Here is an 18,024-nt window from a genome sequence, read left to right as displayed (position 1 = left end):
ACTGAGTTGGGTTTCCTTTCACAAACAAGTCCAACCTTCTCCATCCTGCAGTGTTTACTGCTCCGTCACAGTAATACTACACGGCCACTGCAGACCACGTCCTTATCTGAGACACTGCTGTTTGTTTAGGTGCTTGTCATAGAAGAGGGATTTTGGCTCAGGTTCACGTTCATTAAACGCCGAGTCTGCTATTCATTAGGCACTGCTGCCATCTAGTGAAAACATTTTAATAACACATCCAAAAGCCAGAGCTGAAAATGAATAAATGCTGCCTTCTCGTGCTGAAGGAGGGTCAATGTTGATTTAGCTACATAATTCTTTTTTTTTTAAACATTTACACCTCGTCACCTACTATCAGTGTTGCTGTAATAATAATACTTAAAGTAACAACAACGTCGAAAAACTTAAACACACCAAATAATTCAAATGGCTTCTAAAAATACTGCATCTACGTGGAACTGCAGCTGGCAATGACAAATAGCTTCTACTATGAACACAAAGTCACTATATAAAAGCCACTATAAAAACATATAATCAACAAAAAATAAGATTCAACAATATCAAATCAGTCATTTTACGCAACTTTGTTTTTATACAGCGTATATCGCTGAGTAAATCTTTGTAAGATTGTTTTTTCCTTCAGTTACTTTAAACTCTAAAAATCATCATCAGAGGTTGTTGTTGTTTGTATTGTTTTTATTGTGTTACATCGATTTATTTCTGTCAACAAAACATTTTAAAATTAAAAGTTTTTTAATAATGGCACTTTTAAATAATGTGTTTTAATTAGTAAAAAGAAGAAGAAGAAATTACTTTCAAAAAACCACTTCTATTGCTCTTTCTACTGCATATATACGGTACTGTTGTGTCCAGTAGAAGGCAGAGCAGACAACAAGCCACATAAACGATGTCTTTTATGCGAAACCAGAGAAGCACCTCTTAAAGGGAGTCACTTCCAATCAGAGAACCTCCATTTAATTACCACATGCAGGAAATGACTGAGTGAATGGCTCAGGTGGTGATAAGCAGCTCAGCCCTGGGAATGACAGCTCCAGAAACCTGAGGAGCAACAGCCTGAGTGCTGACTTCAGCCTGGAAGCCTGATCATCTGATTGTACTGTCATCCACAGTCATAATTAATATATTTATCAAAATAATTGCTGAAAAGAGCCCCGGGCTCCTGAACACTGGGGGGGGATTCATTTGCCAGTGGTTCAGCTTACAGCTAATAACTGTGTTGTCAGTGAAACAGGCCGGTCCTCATGACAGACTAATAGCTCATCTGTGTAGAGAGAAAAAATGTCATTGTTTGGTGACAACCACAACTGCACCTTTGTTCCAACCAAGGTGGAGGGACATGGAAGAGACAGTGTCTCGGTGAGGGGCCGCTAAAAATACCTGCTGTACTTGTGGTACTACAAACCAGTCATCAAAGAACATGTGTCTGCCACTGTTATATGACATGCAAATAAAGAGTACTCTTAAGTACTTCAAGGCCGGCCGGGATGTATGTAATCTTACGGAGCCCCTAAAGGGACATGGGAGAATAATAACGATGTCTATTACATACTTGAAAAGATCATAGTTGTTAAATACATTATAATCCAAATATATTTTAATATAAATTCAGTATTGTACAACCTAAATTTACACGTTTACAGAGCCCGAAATCAACATGGCTAAGCTTGGATGATATAGTAGTATCCAGAGACGACAATGATTACTTGCTTCAACCACGAACTCAAAGGCTGTGAGAGTAACTCACACCATCTTGTTTACTCTGTACTAATGTTGTTTTGACATGTTGTTCTCAGTAGTACTTATGGCCTTGTTGTATGTCTTTGTTTTGCTGCTGTTCGCAGAGATTTCAGCCCACAGAAAGTGCTCGGCAGGTTCAGCTGTGGAGGCTGAATGCAGCCACTCTTCACTGCTCACCCCTGAACCAGCCGGGGAGCAGAGGATCCTCAGTGAGGCCAGCCGTGCATCACTTCGCTTAGCCAAAGGGCTCTCTGGCTGTAATTGCTGCCTATTACTATGAAGAGATCAGCCCTATTTTCACACAGGATGAAATGGCGTCGAGGCCTCCTCTTTCATCCCTGATAATTGAACAATTAAACTTTAGCACACAAATTACCTCTTCATATGGCATGGCTAATTATCGCGGCAGACCGGCTGAAAAGAGGGTTCTTCAGGGTTACTGCTAAAAATGTTTTTCACACTTTTCCACATCATCAGTGTCTGTTTCAACAGTAAAACAGGAAATAAAGGATTCCTTTTTTCCATCACCATCGCATGTATTTCTGCCAACCTCTGTTTTTTCCAGGTGAAATTGTTCTAATTGTGCAGGTGACTGAGAGCGACGACTACTTGGAGAGCATTTTCCAGAGGTCATCCAGATGCTGACCCCAATTTAACATCACGATTAGACGGGATTTAAATCACACTCTTTGATTGGGGCAGTTAAGCTCTTTATACTCTTCACTCTCACATGCAAATCCTCTCCCAGATGCGTGGACAAAACCCTTTGAGACCATATGGAGAATTCTCTTGCATTAATTATTCAAAGGAAATGAGCAGAAATTAGTGAGCAGGGAGTGCGGCATGTCATGCCACCATTACTTCTGCAAATGAGATATTTGATCTGAATGATTGTAAATTAATTTTTCACATTGCAGAAAGTGATCAGTGTGAAATATTAGCCCTTTGAACTAAATGCTGAATTTCCACTGCTTGTACATGGGATTTTGGGTGAATGTGATTAATACCATTACCATTCTGGAGATCAGCCTCCTTTCTTCCTAGTGAGGTCACTTTTCCTCACACAATAGTACATAATAGCAGATCACCCTGGCAGGAAGGAGCCCTGATGCCTCATACTACATTGGAGGGGACCAAAGAGAACCCTCAGCTGACTCCTCAAACCCACACAGTGGAGCCCTCTCAGGGTATTTGGTGAAAATGACATTAAGCCTGACAATGGTTGATGCAAAGCTTCAGGAAGCACTTGATGAATGCAGTGGACTAGAAGAGAGTCTGTAATTCAGATCATGACAAAAGGCTGAAGGCAAACCTCGTGGGTCTCATCAACAATGGATACTTCATTCTTTATACACATAAACCACCCTTAATTTCACAATCTGCTAAGTCTGCTTATACAATATACAGAATATTTGTATTGAATATCTGCTCATCAGAACATCTCACTACTTCTCCAATTATTACTTACAGTGCTATGTGGCATGAGATGCATTACTGCCACCTATTGGCTCTTTTTCCAATAAATATAGAGAATAAAAATGATTGATAAACACAGTACTGCTGTATATACTTCCTGTGATTCTTGCAAGATTTTTTGTGATTTTGTGTTTAAATGAAACTAAATACTGCATTTTTTTCACAGGCTTGGACAAAGTCATTATATGTACTATTTTTAACAGCAGCTTTTAGCTTCAGCGACAGATGTTTCAGTATACCTTCTTATTTAAGGCCTAACCAACTGCTCGTCAGTCTGCAATTCAACCAATCACACAAAACAATGGGTCTTATATTTGACCCCAGTGGACCTTAATGAAAGGTCAGGAATTTCAACTCCAACAATGAAGACCAAATGACAACAGGCCAGAAATCTTGAATATGCTGTATATATAACAAACTAGGTCATTTGAAAGTTCCAACAGGTGTCGATAATATGTGCTGATTCGTCGTGGCAACAGATGAAAGTGAATGAGAAATGCGTCACGAGCCGGCGATCGTAGCCATTATTACATTATTACAGTGCACAATGAGGCTTTTGTTCCTGGAACCCAGTGGCAGTTCAGTCAGTATTGCCTCTGTTTTAATTTAATATCTATTTATTTGACTCCATTGTAGGGGTTTTATTGAGGTTGCGCCTGCTTTATCGGCCCGATCTAAACCAGAAGTGAAGGTCAGGAGGGGCAGAGTGCCTCTGTTTATTGGCTTCCATTGAGCCCATATGAGCTGATTTGGCTATCTGCTGCTGATATTAAGCTCTTTCACAGTATTTTCCCTCAGTCCGGATATTGTTTATCACCACATTGACATTTTCAATGTGTACTTACTGCTGAATTAAATATTCTTTGTCACTTTTCTAATATCCTCCCTGCAGGCTCACGCAGGATGTGAGAGTCCTGTTGAATGTGCATGAAGACCCTCAGTAGATTACCGACGAGCGGAGAAAAAGAAAGATAATATATGTTTCATCGGTGTCATCTGATATAGCGTATATGAAATGTCAGATTTCATATTTTTCCTTCCAGTCAAGGCAAGGTTAAAACAATCCACATGACTGTTGACTATTTGTTTAGTTACAGATATTTACTAAAAATTCACAGGTCTGTACTGACCCAAAAAATAAATAAATAAAATCATTTTATTTATTTATTTATTTTTTGGTGAGTACAGACCTGTGAATTTTACATTCACAGATAATATATGTTTGTATAATACATTATATTATCTATTATATCTATATCCAGGAATGTCCTAATATAATATATTGATATGTTCAATATTACACCTACTGCACCAGTTAGCCCATATTATATATATATGTATATATATACGTATATATATATAATGTAGTAAATACATATTTGTATATATATAAAATTATATATTATATTAAGTATAATTTGATTTTTTATATATGTGTATATACAGTATATGTGTGTGTGTGTGTGTATGTATATATATATATATATATATATATATATATATATATATACAGTAAATATATAACAACAGCTGGACAGTGCAGTAATTCGCTCCTTGAACGCATCACGCAAAAAAACAAAACAACACAGCAGCAAGACCACACTGAGGTGACGTCAGCTGACGTCAAGTCAAAGCAGGCCGAAATGTGATACTGCGGCTGGTGCACGTGGTCTGTTGTTTACTTCTAGGAAAGCTGGAAGTGGTACAGGAGAAGGGAAAAGGAGGAGGCCAGAAGGGGGAGGAGGAGGAGGTCACATTGTGAAACAGTGTGCCTTCATGGAGCGACGTTACTCAGCATTTGGAAAAAGCCTCTCAGCGAGTCATTAAAGCCAGGATCGAATCCAAGTGATATTTCCCTCTTTGTTGATTTTTTTTTCTTTTTTGTCTGCACTTCAAACATCGCGAGGCCTTCACGGTACGTCGTTTTCCAGAGTGAGAGACTCTCGGTCTGTGCTCTTTGTTCTCAAGTTCAGATTCTAGTGCGTGGCTGTTGTAAACAGAGTAGTTCAGGGAGAATGTGTCTGTTCCAAAGCAGACAGCAGACTGGAATTTGGACGAAAACGCTTAATACCATTGTTTTCCTCAGTGATTGTGTTTGTTCTTCCTTTCTTAGCTTATGTTAAAAATCATTGTTTTGGTTCTTTTTTGTTTGTTTGTTTGTTTTTTCTGTAGGTATAAGGGCTAGAATGCTTCAGCTTGGAAGCCTGTTCAGCCACTTTCAACTCAGCTCCAAAGCTCCAGAGAACACACAAGGCCAGAGGCAGCCTCACACACAAACACTGCCAGAATTTGTGAAGCATCTCAGGTATTTGCACTTAAAGTTGTGCAGATAAATCATCTTATCTATCTATCTATCTATCTATCTATCTATCTATCTATCTATCTATCTATCTATCTATCTATCTATCTATCTATCTATCTATCTATCTATCTTTTGTTTAAAGCTGAGTTTCTCAAAAAGTGGGTCACGGTATGAAAGTGGGTCAAAAAGATACATTTGCGGGTCAGGTAATGGGTAACATGGGGAATAGTTTGGTCTAGTTGGACAGGACACCCCTGCTCCTCTAATGTGCAGTCAAACCAAATGCAAATAATGATAATATTGGGGGGGAAGAGTTATGTTATGTATTACTTTGTCTGAATTTATAATAGCTTTGTCAATAAAACACGATTTTACTATCACTTCTATCAATGATCTATCAGCACCACCCCCCGCCCACCACAACATGTATTTACAGTTTTCATACCCATCCATCTCTCGTAGGAAACTGACTGGGCTGCGACAGGAGGATGTTTACTGTAACCTACGAATCCCCGACCAGCAGAAGATTGCCAAAGATGACATCAACATTGTTATTCTGACAGGTTGGAATCTTATGAAGTGATTTAGAACAATTATTCACTATAGTGTTGGAATTAATACATCTGTACATCATAAGTCAAAAAAATATTTTTTTTATATTTTCCTTAAATGTGGCTTCTTTTTTTTTTTTTTTCTTTCGTAGGCCACGGCATTTTCTGCATCGATGTAAAGGCCTGGAGAGGTGCTGTGTCTGCTCACAACCAGGCCACCTGGCATGTTCAAGTAAAAGAAGAAAACCAAAATTTTACCAACACTTACATTGAGCAGACTGAAGATCCCCTCAGAGCCATCATGGTAAAATAATAATAATAATAATAATAATGAATAAAAGAACACCCACCAAAACAACCGTGCTACAACATTAAATGTCAACCTCCTAAACTGTGGCAGTGTTAAGAGCTCATGGACGACCAGAAAAACCTTCTATGGACACTTCCCAACATGACAGTGCGAGGCCTAAACTCCTGGAGTGGGTCCTCCTCAGGACCATCATTATGTTGGTGGTGGGGGGGGTTAAAGCAGACAGCTGCCAAAACACAGCTGTCGGCTCACGGGCCTGGGTCTGTGTAGGGTCTTTCATTAACATCTCTATAGATGTCCAGTGTGGGCTGGGGCAGGACAGACAAGTGTGACGGCAAACACACAATTTACTGTTCAAAAGGGTTGTTATTATTAGTATGTACAAAGGTGATGGAACGTCACTCATGTGCAGACTGTTAGCAATGATCCTGATCCCTCTTTGCTATTAACATTATTTTCTCATCTTTATTTTTTTTTATCTGTCTTTGTTTTCTAATTTCAAAGATTCAAAGATTTTCCCCTCAGGATTCTGATCTAATTTGGGGTGTGATTCTCTCTGACCTGTCTCCTCGTCCGTCTCCAGGTCAAGGCAAACTACCTGTGCAGCTACCTGAAGAGAAGTGGAGTGTCCGTGCGCCAAAGTCTGTTTTCCTACAGGGTGATCTTCCTCTCCCCAGACTGTGAGCTGGACGAGGAGCTGAGGAAGAGGAGGGAGCTGATCTCACACAGTCGGATAGACGACTTTCTCACATCTTTCAGGGAGGGCTACGTGGCCTGGCTATCAGCCGCTCTGACTCCCTCCTGGTTCTCTGGTGAGAGAGTCCAAAATTGAAATGTAACAATTTAACAATCTATCATTGATATTTAGATGTATTTACACCATTTTAGTTTTTTGCACAATAATAACAAGTCACATATTTTTACTGTTCAACTGTCCACATGATTTACCATTTAAATGATTTTAAATGTGATTTTTATTATTTTTGTGATTTTTAGTATTTTTGTGATTTTTAGTATTTTTGTGATTTTTAGTATTTTTGTGATTTTTAGTATTTTTGTGATTTTTAGTATTTTTGTGATTTTTAGTATTTTTGTGATTTTTAGTATTTTTGTGATTTTTAGTATTTTTGTGATTTTTAGTATTTTATCAAAATACTATTTTCTCTCATTATTTTACAATGGATTTCATTAGGAACAAGTCCCAGACAGTAACTCAGTCTCCGTCTGTCCTACAGGTCATCTGTCCTACAGACAGATGGAGTCGGTGCGAGAGATCCTCAGGACTGTTGGGACCTGGGACCTGGTTCGGCTGCACTGTGGTGAGCAGCTGAAGGGAGACTACCAGGGCTGCCAGTATATCGCTTTAAACCGTAGGGAGACAGACACCCTGGAGTTCTCCAGAGTCAAGGTCCTGTCGGCCGACTCGCTGTGGGCCCTGCTGGGACACGCTCCTCAGGTGAGTCCACAACACTGCGTGTGCAGTAGTTTACTCCCAGGACCAGGTACGGTCTGGAAACTCGCTGCACATATTAAACGCATAAAGGCCCACATTGGCCAGATGACCAGCAGGTGGCAGTAGTATATTGTTATGTTTTCCTTGTACTTGAGAAAACTCTTATAAAAGCAGGTTGTATTTAAACTGCAGAATAATAACGGGTGTGAGTCATTGAGAAGATTAATGGTATATTTGTGTCAATTTTAACAGTGCAGCGTTGAATAAAATCAGTTATTCAAAGGAGCCTTTTTACTACATGAAAAGAGTTATTGTTATTAGTCATTTTAAATTATTCCCAATAAATATGTTTTATTTTCAACAATACATTGACAAAGCCCCACCTTGACTCCGGTGTTCTCTCTACATTCACACATCCAACATAATTGCAGCTTTAGGTCGTTAGTGTTTAACTTCTCTATTCATTCTGCCTGCAGGGCACTCATCATCTTATGATTAAATTAAAAATGTCATTAGCGTCACCTGAGCCTCTTGGCCTGCTTTGATTGGTTGATACTTTTAGATTAATTTTTTCACTACTGTCACTGTAAAGAAAAAAAACATAGGATTATAGAGGTCAAACTGAATATTTGAATGGAGGAACATGTACATTTATATTTCCACGGAGTGATACATCGACTAACATGATTGAATAAGGCTTTAAAAAAAGACTTACAGTATACAGCTGAATCTATCCGACCGCCTCCAAAAAAAAAAAAAAAAAAAAATCCCACCATTCAAAAAAATGTGTTCAACTAATGACATCTAGTCAAAGGTCAGACGTGTGTGACCCCTGCTTAGTAACCATTACAGATTCACACCCAAACACTCAGCTCGGGCTTTCCTCACTCCTCCACTCCAGTCTGGCTTCATTTCACCCCCATCCCCAGCAACACCCACCCACCCCCCCTCCCTGGACCGTATGTATTCTCCCCTCTCGCCTCCAGCTGCTGTACATTTGATACATGACCCAACAATCGTTAGACGGTCTTCAGCTCAGGCCCTCTCTGTAGCCCGAGGGGACACACACGATGACAACAAAATCTATTCTTTTCAAAGAAATCCTTATAAATGGAGGCAGTGTTTGGTACAAGTCTGCTACGATTTTCGCAAAGATATGACTTGGAAAATAGATCCTAACATCCTGTTTTTTTCTTTGTTGTCAGACAGATTTAACACCATTTTAATGTGTTTTCCATGAGTGGATCTCATGTATACTGCTTCAGAAAATTAATTTTCAATGTCAGTCAGTTTTTGTTTCTAGAATTCCCTGCTTTAAACCTTGGGATGGACCATTTTGTTAACCTTAGTTTTTGTATAGCAGCTGTGAGGGGAGGTCTCGGGGGGCTGACAGAGGAACCTGAGAGCCCCTCTGGGCATATTTACAGAGCTAAGAAGTAATGCAGGCTTTTTGATTTGTTACTTGTAAACACACGGGCTGTAAAGATGAGAGATATGTTTAACTCTATTTGCTGCTCAGAAGAAGCGGCAACAGATGTACGTAGAAAAGCCGTGGACGGAGGTGCTAAAGGTGTGTCCTCTGTGGGCTCAGCCAAGTACTCTACAGTGAATGGGACGTCGAGACGTCCCCGAAGTAGACGATGATTGAATAGAGAGGCTGTCATTTATTAATTATGGTCTATATTCTTAGACCACAGTTCTGGCTTCATTCAATTTGTATGGATTAAGGGGGTAATTACTGTGTGGCTGCGCATGTGTGTGTGTGTGTGTGTGTGTGCGAGCTAGAAGAGGGGAGAGAAAGGGCAGAGACCCCTAAATTCTCATCATTTAAAGTACAGGGTTTTAGTTTTGCTGGAAAAATCTCTGCGTGAGTTCCTTCTCTAAAACGTTCTTTTTTTTCCACTGAACACTTTGTTCCTTTTAAATAATTGTGTTTACTCTGCTGCTGTGATGTGTGCATTTCCCCTGGGTGTAACAAGGCCTTATCTTATCTCTTATCTTATTGCCTAATATGGCTAGTTTGTTTCGAGGTATTTTGTTTAAGTACTTATTTTGTATAAAGTCATATTTCGCGAGGGCCCTCCAGATTTTCTCATTAACTCTAATACAAGTTATGGGAGTTCACATCTGAGACACAGGTTCATTAAGACTGTAGTATCAAAGAAAGGATCGTCAACAGGTGTACTCTTTAGCCTGTAACTGATGACATCGGCCTATTAGCTGACCAATAAAAGAAAAGCCACAGATTGGCCATTACTGCAGACAAATAGTCATTTGCAGTATTTCCATGTCACCCTGGAGTGAGCAGCTCCAGATTCCACAGAGACGTGGCTCGTTAATTTACCTCCGGGCTCACATTCCTGCCCGTTTGGCCGCTGCCCAGGCTGCACGTGTCGCCGGCCTGTTAATGGTCAGGCTGGTGCCCTGTGCACTCTGCAGAGAAAAGGCAGAGAGGGGAGACATCAAGGCTTTGTGGTGTTAATGAATGGAGGCGTACAAAAGGCCTGCAGCCAGGAACTGACAAACGCCTGAGGAGACAAGATTTGTTTCCCCTATTTTTATGAAGAGAAGAAAATTATCATTTTCTTTATTGATAAAAAAACAAACATTCTTCACTATTTTTTGGAATTTGCAATTACATTTTTTTTCTTTGTTTGAGTAATTTTACACACAAGAATGTTTTCTGCTGCTCTGCTAATGACAGCAGAGGGAAAAACAACTGCTGGGACATCACCAGGATGTTCAGATTTCTGTAATTGCAGCATCGCCCTCGAAAAAGAAAACGAGAAATAATTTGCAGCAGAGAGAGTGTGCGTGTGTGTAGGAAGCGTCAGCGGGAAGGTAGCTGTGCAATTACATACGAGAAGAGTGCTGCAGCATCACAAGTGTGTGTAATGAACTAGTGAAGACACCAGCACTCACGGCCGATGGACAGCCATGACAAAAACCTGCCTTGTAATAGCGCGTGATTAAACTTGGTAAAAATCTATTTTTTTTCCTCCCCCACTCGAGTGCTGAACTGCACTGAAGAGTCCTGTGGAGAGATTCTGCATCTGTCAGTTTGAAGATGACTCAATGTGCTTCCTCCAAATCCATCACCTGGCCTGCAGTAGCAGTCAGATTGGAGGGCTCTTCAGGAGCTCTTCTGTTAATTCAGTTAAACACCGACGGCTGGGGTCCATGTTTTGCACATACGACTACTTAACACGGTTAGAAAATGACTTTGAGTAAATTTGAATACATGTTTGAAATAAAGACATTAATATTCATGACATTATAATTTCTTTGAATATGGAATGAGCTGTGGTTTCTGTAATATCTGCGACAATAATAACAATATTGTATGGGTCTGAACAACTGTGCACTTGATGTGAAGTCATTCTTAGGTTCTGCATATTTTTGCATCATATTCTTATGCACCACGTTCAAACTAAAGTATCGGAAAATTCTTTAGGATTCCTCTGGTGCTTTTGTGTGTAGCTTGCTCAGGCTGACATTATTTGGTTCTGTATAAAGAGAATGAAATGTATTCCATAAAAACAAGATATAGATAGATAGATAGATAGATAGATAGATAGATAGATAGATAGATAGATAGATAGATAGATAGATAGATAGATAACTAGATAGATAGATAGATAGATAGATAGATAGATAGATAGATAGATAGATAGATAGATAGATAGATAGATCCATAGGATAACATAACATATATAATCTAATAATAGTGCAGCTCTTATGATATGAATAAATCCAAAACAAGTGACAAAACTATTAAATATTTTTAACTCCTGATCAGCCTCAATCAGACAATTTAACACCAGATTATGAATTTAGTGTCCATCATAAACTGCTTTTTTTTTTTGCTTAATGGTCAGAATGTTAATTTTATCTGTGTGTGTTTTGGGGACCAGGATATTACAGTGATCCCAGCAGTGTGGGCTGTACGATATGATCAGTAGAGATTCATGAATAATGAAGAGGCCGATTGGAGCAGAGTCACTTCATTACGCTTTCAAAGGCCATTCCTATTAATTGAGGAGAATAATAGTGGACTGGATGACCATGTTAATTTTTGCAGTCTTCCACGTTCTACGCCCCCCCCCCTTCGTGTCATCTCAACAAGAAAAAGTGATTTCCCTGAGCTGGGCTTTTAAATTCAGACTTTATTTTGTCTGCAGAGTCCATTTCCTCAGACCACCTGTGAGCACACTGTCGGTCTTTTAATGCTAATGCTAATCGTACGGTACATGTCCAGACAGTGTGTGTGTGCAGCAGATACAGTATATAATTGACAGCCCTGCCATCTGTTACAGTTAGGTAGAATTATGGGTAAACTAGTTAACAGACACTTTGGCCCATTGTCTGTTGTTTTGATAATCACCCTTAATAAGGCACGGCATCAATATGGTCTTTAAACCTGATTTGGGAGTTAATGGAGTCAGATGGGGACGGTCAGTGTGTGCTCTGGGGCTAATGCTGTTAGAGATGTTGGTAAAGGTCTAATTAAATCAGTCATAAATTGTGTCCTCTCAAGTCGGCCAGACGACCAGGCCCAGGGATTAGAGAAGGGAGGGGGCGGGCTGGGGTGAGGGTCATATTTTAACCTCTCGCAGAAAATGTATTTATGTGGATGAAAATGAAGTCAGTGCAGGGTGAATGGATGTAAACGGTGATTGCCGACAGTCCTAATGGCTTCCTGTTAGCCTAGGCACAGATGAAGCTATTCAGAACTTAACGGTCGATTTTTCCTGCATTCAAGCCAATAGACCAATGAAGTTATGAATATGGACGATCACGTCCACAGAAGTGAAGCTCAGGCATCCTAATGGGGACTCTATAGTCTATAGACTGTTGCAGTGACCTCTTAAACACCATGTTAAAGGCCACGTCCTACATTTGTATTTTTGAGAGCTTATGGTTTAAATAATTTAAGGTACTGTATATAAGCTGTCTGGAAATGACACTAAAATCACTAGTAAGTCCACACATTTACTGAGAAAAATCACAGTTAATCTGTTGATTTATGCTCCAGGAGCAGATTGTTAATGTATTCACCCACTGAGCCAAACCACACATTGTTTTTCTATTCGCTTCGCTGTTTCCAGTTGAAACGACAGCTAAACACTTTTGGTCCTGGTCCCAAACATTTGGCCTCTCGACAAAGCCAAAATACCCTCCTTCCCAGCCCCCCGTCCCCCACCTGTGCACCTCTACACCCCTACACGTACACACCAGCTCCTTGTGAGACACGGCGTGGAACAAAGAGCCGTTCGTCTGAAGCCAGTATGGCGTTACGCTGACTCGGAGTTCACCTGAAACACTGCACCCATGGCTCCAGGTAACAGCCCCTGCTGACTGATACCCTCCTGGGATTCTTTCACGTTATCAGGGGTACAATCTGAACTTTGGTCCATGGCAGTACACTCAGGTGTTGACATGTCTGTACCCAATCACACACAGCTAATGTCTAATGACTCCTGCTTGGAGGATTGATCAGGACGTCAGCGGTTAAAAGTTTTCCAGTAAAAAACAAACCAAACAAACAGGCCTTCAGGTGGACGATACAAGATGAAGTAATGCCTGATACCAGCTCTAACTGTTTCTTTTTCTGAGAGGATAAAGAGCCAACGTGTTGGGTTCAGGAGGCTAAAAGGTGAACAAAGAACCGTTGGCAGGATTTATGAGTGTTAAAAGACGGTAAATAAGAAGACGAGTTTGTCTCATTGAAATGTGAGCAGTGATGTCATTTACACAGCTCCCCCAACGCTGAAAGTGAGAGCCTGATCAGGGTAGACACCGTTAGGTGAGCTCTCAGCCCTTTGTGTGACACCCAGCCTTAGCCCCAAGGGTCCTATCCTCGGCTCCAAGTGAGCGTGATCCACACACACACCCATGCACACACTCCCAGACACATTCAGGCCTGCCCGCGCTTGAAATAGTAACGGTTCTTGTAAGCTTCGGAACCATTTACAGACATTTTTAGTCGTGTTTCATCCACGTGATGGTTTTGACACGTTGCTTTTCATCTTAAATGTCCAGATCACGCTTTTCACACGTTCTTCAGTGAGTGAGACACCGTATCGTCTTCGCCCTCAGACACTTGTTTCAATTGGCTGAAAAGGGGAACATGTAGTAGCAGTTCCTGTATCTGACACTTCATCCACGCAGAACAACAGCTGGCAGGCAGCTCGTCTAGACTGAGCACAAACTCACTTCTTTGATTTGATGCCACCGACGTCAACATCCTTCCTGCCTGCCTGCTATCACCACTTGTTGTCAGTGTCTGTGTATTTCATATAGAAGGTCTATGTTTGTGGTGATCCTATTGACCTTTTGTTGAGTTGTGACAATATGGTATTGGTTTCATTTTTGGAAGATTTTACAGCTGTTAAAAAGAGATGTAGTTTGTGTGCAACCAGATTGCCAGCACCTCTACGTTTTTAATTTGAACATAATAAATGCTTTACACTAGTGACATATCCATGAATCTAAGCCAGTGTCATGATGAGAGTAATGTAATTCAATTCCAATTTAGCCAAAATATGAATACAGATTAAAATAACTACAAATTTGAAAAAATGAATAATTCTTCAAAATAAATTCTCCAAAAGGAGGCCAAAAAGAAAAAATCAGTTTGCCACCAGATTAGTTGAAGTTAACCATTTAAAGACCAAAAATTCCAATGCTTCCAAACAAAGATTTAAAAAAAAAAAAGAATAGCCAAGAAATTAGCTAATATTTTGGCAAAGCCTAAAAGATGTAACAACAATACAAATATAATTCAATAATATTATTTCTAAGTTGCAGAAGATTCGATCTGTCAAAGCAGTTCTTACAGACAACATGATTACTGCTCATTAAGTAGAAGAATGACTTTTTTTCTGATGTTGTTGCTTTGGTTTACTCGCCTACTTGCCACCAGCTGTCATGAAGCCATTTTTTTTCATGCATCCCAAATGAACAGACATTCACTCACTCTGAAGTGTCCGACTCTATTGGTAATAAAAGCCGTGTGGCATTCGGCCAAGGCTTTGCTATAAGACACAATTGTTTGGGGGTTTTGTTCTCTCTTTGTCTCTCTGCTCTAATGCACACTAATAAGTAAGTAAATGGTGAAAAGATGCCAGTCTGAAATCACACTGGCCTTTGTTGGAGATAATGAGGTTAGCAGCACGAGTGTGCAGGTGTTGAGGGGTGTGCGGCGCGCTCGTGTTGTGTTACCGACTTGTTCGTATTCGTCGGCTGTCAGGGGTGTCGCTCTTCCCATCAGCCTCAGAGCTCAGCAACCTCTTCACTATTAAAATGATCACTTTCAATAGCAGACAAAGGAAAGAGGGGACATATCTAGTGCAGGGTATTTTCCCCACCTCTAATGCTTATCTGCCTTTTGATGTCAGTGTAATAAAAGGCCTATTGGACTCCCACAATGACCTGCGAAATGGACAAGGGCCGATATACGGAGCTCTGACTGTCACTGCCATTAAGTAAAAGGCCCAGACATTATGGAGAGCCGGGGATGAAAGAACATGGAAAAAAAATAATAATTGAAAAATTGCCTAATGCTAAAGTGAAAGAAAATGGGTCTGTGAAAAGGCACTGTAATATTCTGTTATCCTCTGTAAATGCAGCCAAACAAGAGATGCAGCCAGGCATTCTTTTTGAAATGGATGTGGTTCACTTACCTGCACGTCTAAATCTAGTTAGGGCCTCCATTGTCAGGCTCCAAAATAACAGGGCGATTTGATGTAGTGTTAAAGCGTATTATGCCCTAAAACCTACAGAAAATCAGGGGAGCTATGACTTCATTCAACATGTGTAGGCGAATTAAAAAAGCTCCCAGTCAGGGGAAGGTTAATTTAACTTTGATTTATTCAGATTTTGGCGGCTGTCGCGGTGCACAACAATTTTAAAGGGTGGAGGGAAATTTTGACAGTCCGTCAGCTTGTAATTGATGCAGACACTGCAGGCTGAAAGTTTTTGTTTTTACGGAGCGCCCCGAGTGTTGAATATCATCTCAACATCCACCACGTGTATGTGGAGGTTTTAGCAGGGGAGACGTCTGACTTGGCCTCACTGAGTACAGGAAGTAAGACTGCGGCTAACAATGGTTTCACCAATGTTTTGAAAGAAACTCTCAACGCCTTCTATTGTACATGCCTTAGTTATGATGCACAGTAATGACTAAAATGCAAATGACTTACTGTAAATTTTCAGGTTTTTTGCAGTAGCCAATGTAGGCTACAGTATTAATGGTCAATACTGTCTTAAACTCCTCATTTATATCAATTGCTGTTTATTCTAATTATATTGCAGGTAACCGTGAAAATGTACAAGCGTGGTTCCCATGGCTGGCTGGGTAAATCCCTGAGTGCCACCACCATCATACCATCCAACACGTGTGTGAGCTTCAGGATCAGTGGAGACGAAACCGACGCCAAGATCCCGGCGAGCACCATTCACAGCATCACACTGAGCATATAGCTGCGTAAAGCACACAGAACACACGCGTGTTCTAAGGCAGAGAAGCTTTACCTCAAACCTCATGTTGTTGTTTTACTGTGTGCCTGGTGTTGAAGTGTGAAGTTTGTAGAAGAGTCTGGGTGTATCATGGGGATTTACATAAAGAAACTGAACACATTAATGTCCTACGTCTGAAGGATCATGTTATGGAAAGGGAGATTGAGATTGAGAAGACAGTTGTTTTGATTGTAAACTGTCCATTAACCAATCATTTCATCAGTTTATGACTGAAGTGATAAGTGTAGGCAGTTAAATCCAGACCCGGCCTCTGCTTTAACGAGGGCTGAGCATGTTGGGTCCTCTTTGGGTTTTTATTATTATGGGATAAACTGTGGTGTGTTTCCACTGTGTAACTGTAAGGTGCTTTATTAATCTGCTCCACAGCTCTGGGAGTCATTCGTAACTGCGTCTCAGTCACTTTGTACCAGTTACCAGGCTCACGCTGCTGCGCTAACGGCTAGCAATTGTATTTACAGGACCTGGGAGTGGCCAAAATGAAGTTATTTCCATCAAGATATCAGTGCCTTCAGCTAATGCAGTAGACAGAGAGCTGCTGGTGTTGGTGCTATCTTGTTGCATGGCATCTCTCCACCTGAAGCATCATCACACTGCACTCCAACTCCTCACTTTTACACGTCTGTTTACTGTTTTACTGGCAGTTGCACACAGCAGCTCTGTGCTTTGTTAGCAGCAGCAGACACACATTTCATTGCCTCTGAATGTTTTGATACCGAGATGTGGATTGATTGGGTTTTTTTTGTGTGTGTGTGTGTCTTAAGACAGGTTTTTAATTATATTTACCATAAATAAATCTGGATTGATACGGACATACTGTAAGTATGTCCAAGAATGTCTTAATATTTGTATTGCATAATACAGCGTAGCGTTTTGAAAGTGAAGCCAGTCATCCAAAACAAAGTGCCAGAAGTAGCTCAAATAAAAGTTAAAAGATACAAGGAAGGAAAAGATATATGGAATACAATATTATAATCAGGTACCACAACGCTGGCACAGATGAATGGACAAAACCGGGTATTGCAACTGTAATGGTATGTTCATGTTATATATACAAATAAGCCAAAAACAAACAAAAAAAAAACTTAATTTACAAAACTTCAAGCACTTTCAATATAAACTGACCTCGCACTGACCTCTGCTCACTCTTCAGGTGGTTTGATATGAGCATGTTTGTTGATATATCATTTGGTGTTTTTATTTTATCTATATTTGTAATATGCTGTCCCAATAAACCAAGTGAACTTATTGAGCTATTTGTGATTATTTGTATATTTATTATGTGCTATTTTTGTTGTTGTTCAGAGTGGAAATTGCACTGATTTGTATTTTTATTCCTTTGTTTTGTGAAAATAGCATTTTTAGGACTTACATCATTATTAATTTGGCAATTTAAAGCCATATCTGTGGATCTCTCGTCATTGGTGATAGTTTTACTGTATCTATCGAGGAACCACATGGATGCTGCATCATAAAATATCAATAAATGGTAGTGGTGGGGAAAACGAGCCAGCTGTAAAATTGGAATTAAAAGGTTTTTATTTTTAAATATTTTTATATTTGCTGAACAGGTATTTTCTTTTCTTTTTTCACTAAAATAATTAAAAAATGGCACTTTTGCAAAGATTTGCAGTAC

General features: G+C 40.0%; 1 protein-coding gene across 1 annotated transcript; it reads left to right on the top strand.

The window, feature by feature from the left end:
- The first annotated feature begins 4,935 nt into the window (after positions 1–4,935).
- Positions 4,936–17,636, top strand: LOC103381959 (uncharacterized). The gene is made up of 7 exons (XM_008314582.3): positions 4,936–5,149; positions 5,407–5,539; positions 5,999–6,099; positions 6,240–6,391; positions 6,981–7,209; positions 7,633–7,853; positions 16,167–17,636. The coding sequence occupies exons 2-7, from the start codon at positions 5,421–5,423 to the stop codon at positions 16,332–16,334; spliced, it is 990 nt and encodes a 329-aa protein (XP_008312804.1). The 5' UTR covers positions 4,936–5,149; positions 5,407–5,420; the 3' UTR covers positions 16,335–17,636.
- Positions 17,637–18,024: the final 388 nt, after the last annotated feature.

This window comes from Cynoglossus semilaevis, chromosome 8 (assembly GCF_000523025.1).
Source record: "Cynoglossus semilaevis isolate Cse_v1.0 chromosome 8, Cse_v1.0, whole genome shotgun sequence".
In the NCBI taxonomy this organism is placed as follows: Eukaryota; Metazoa; Chordata; class Actinopteri; order Pleuronectiformes; family Cynoglossidae; genus Cynoglossus; species Cynoglossus semilaevis.
Note: the sequence above shows the minus strand (reverse complement) of the source record. Positions and strands in the feature narration are given on the sequence as shown.

Coding starts and splice junctions, on each gene's coding strand:
- LOC103381959 (XM_008314582.3), top strand. CDS start 5,421: ATGCTTCAGCTTGGAAGCCTGTTCAGCCACTTTCAACTCAGCTCCAAA. Junction 5,540..5,998: donor GAATTTGTGAAGCATCTCAG/GTATTTGCACTT, acceptor CATCTCTCGTAG/GAAACTGACTGGGCTGCGAC. Junction 7,854..16,166: donor TGCTGGGACACGCTCCTCAG/GTGAGTCCACAA, acceptor ATTATATTGCAG/GTAACCGTGAAAATGTACAA.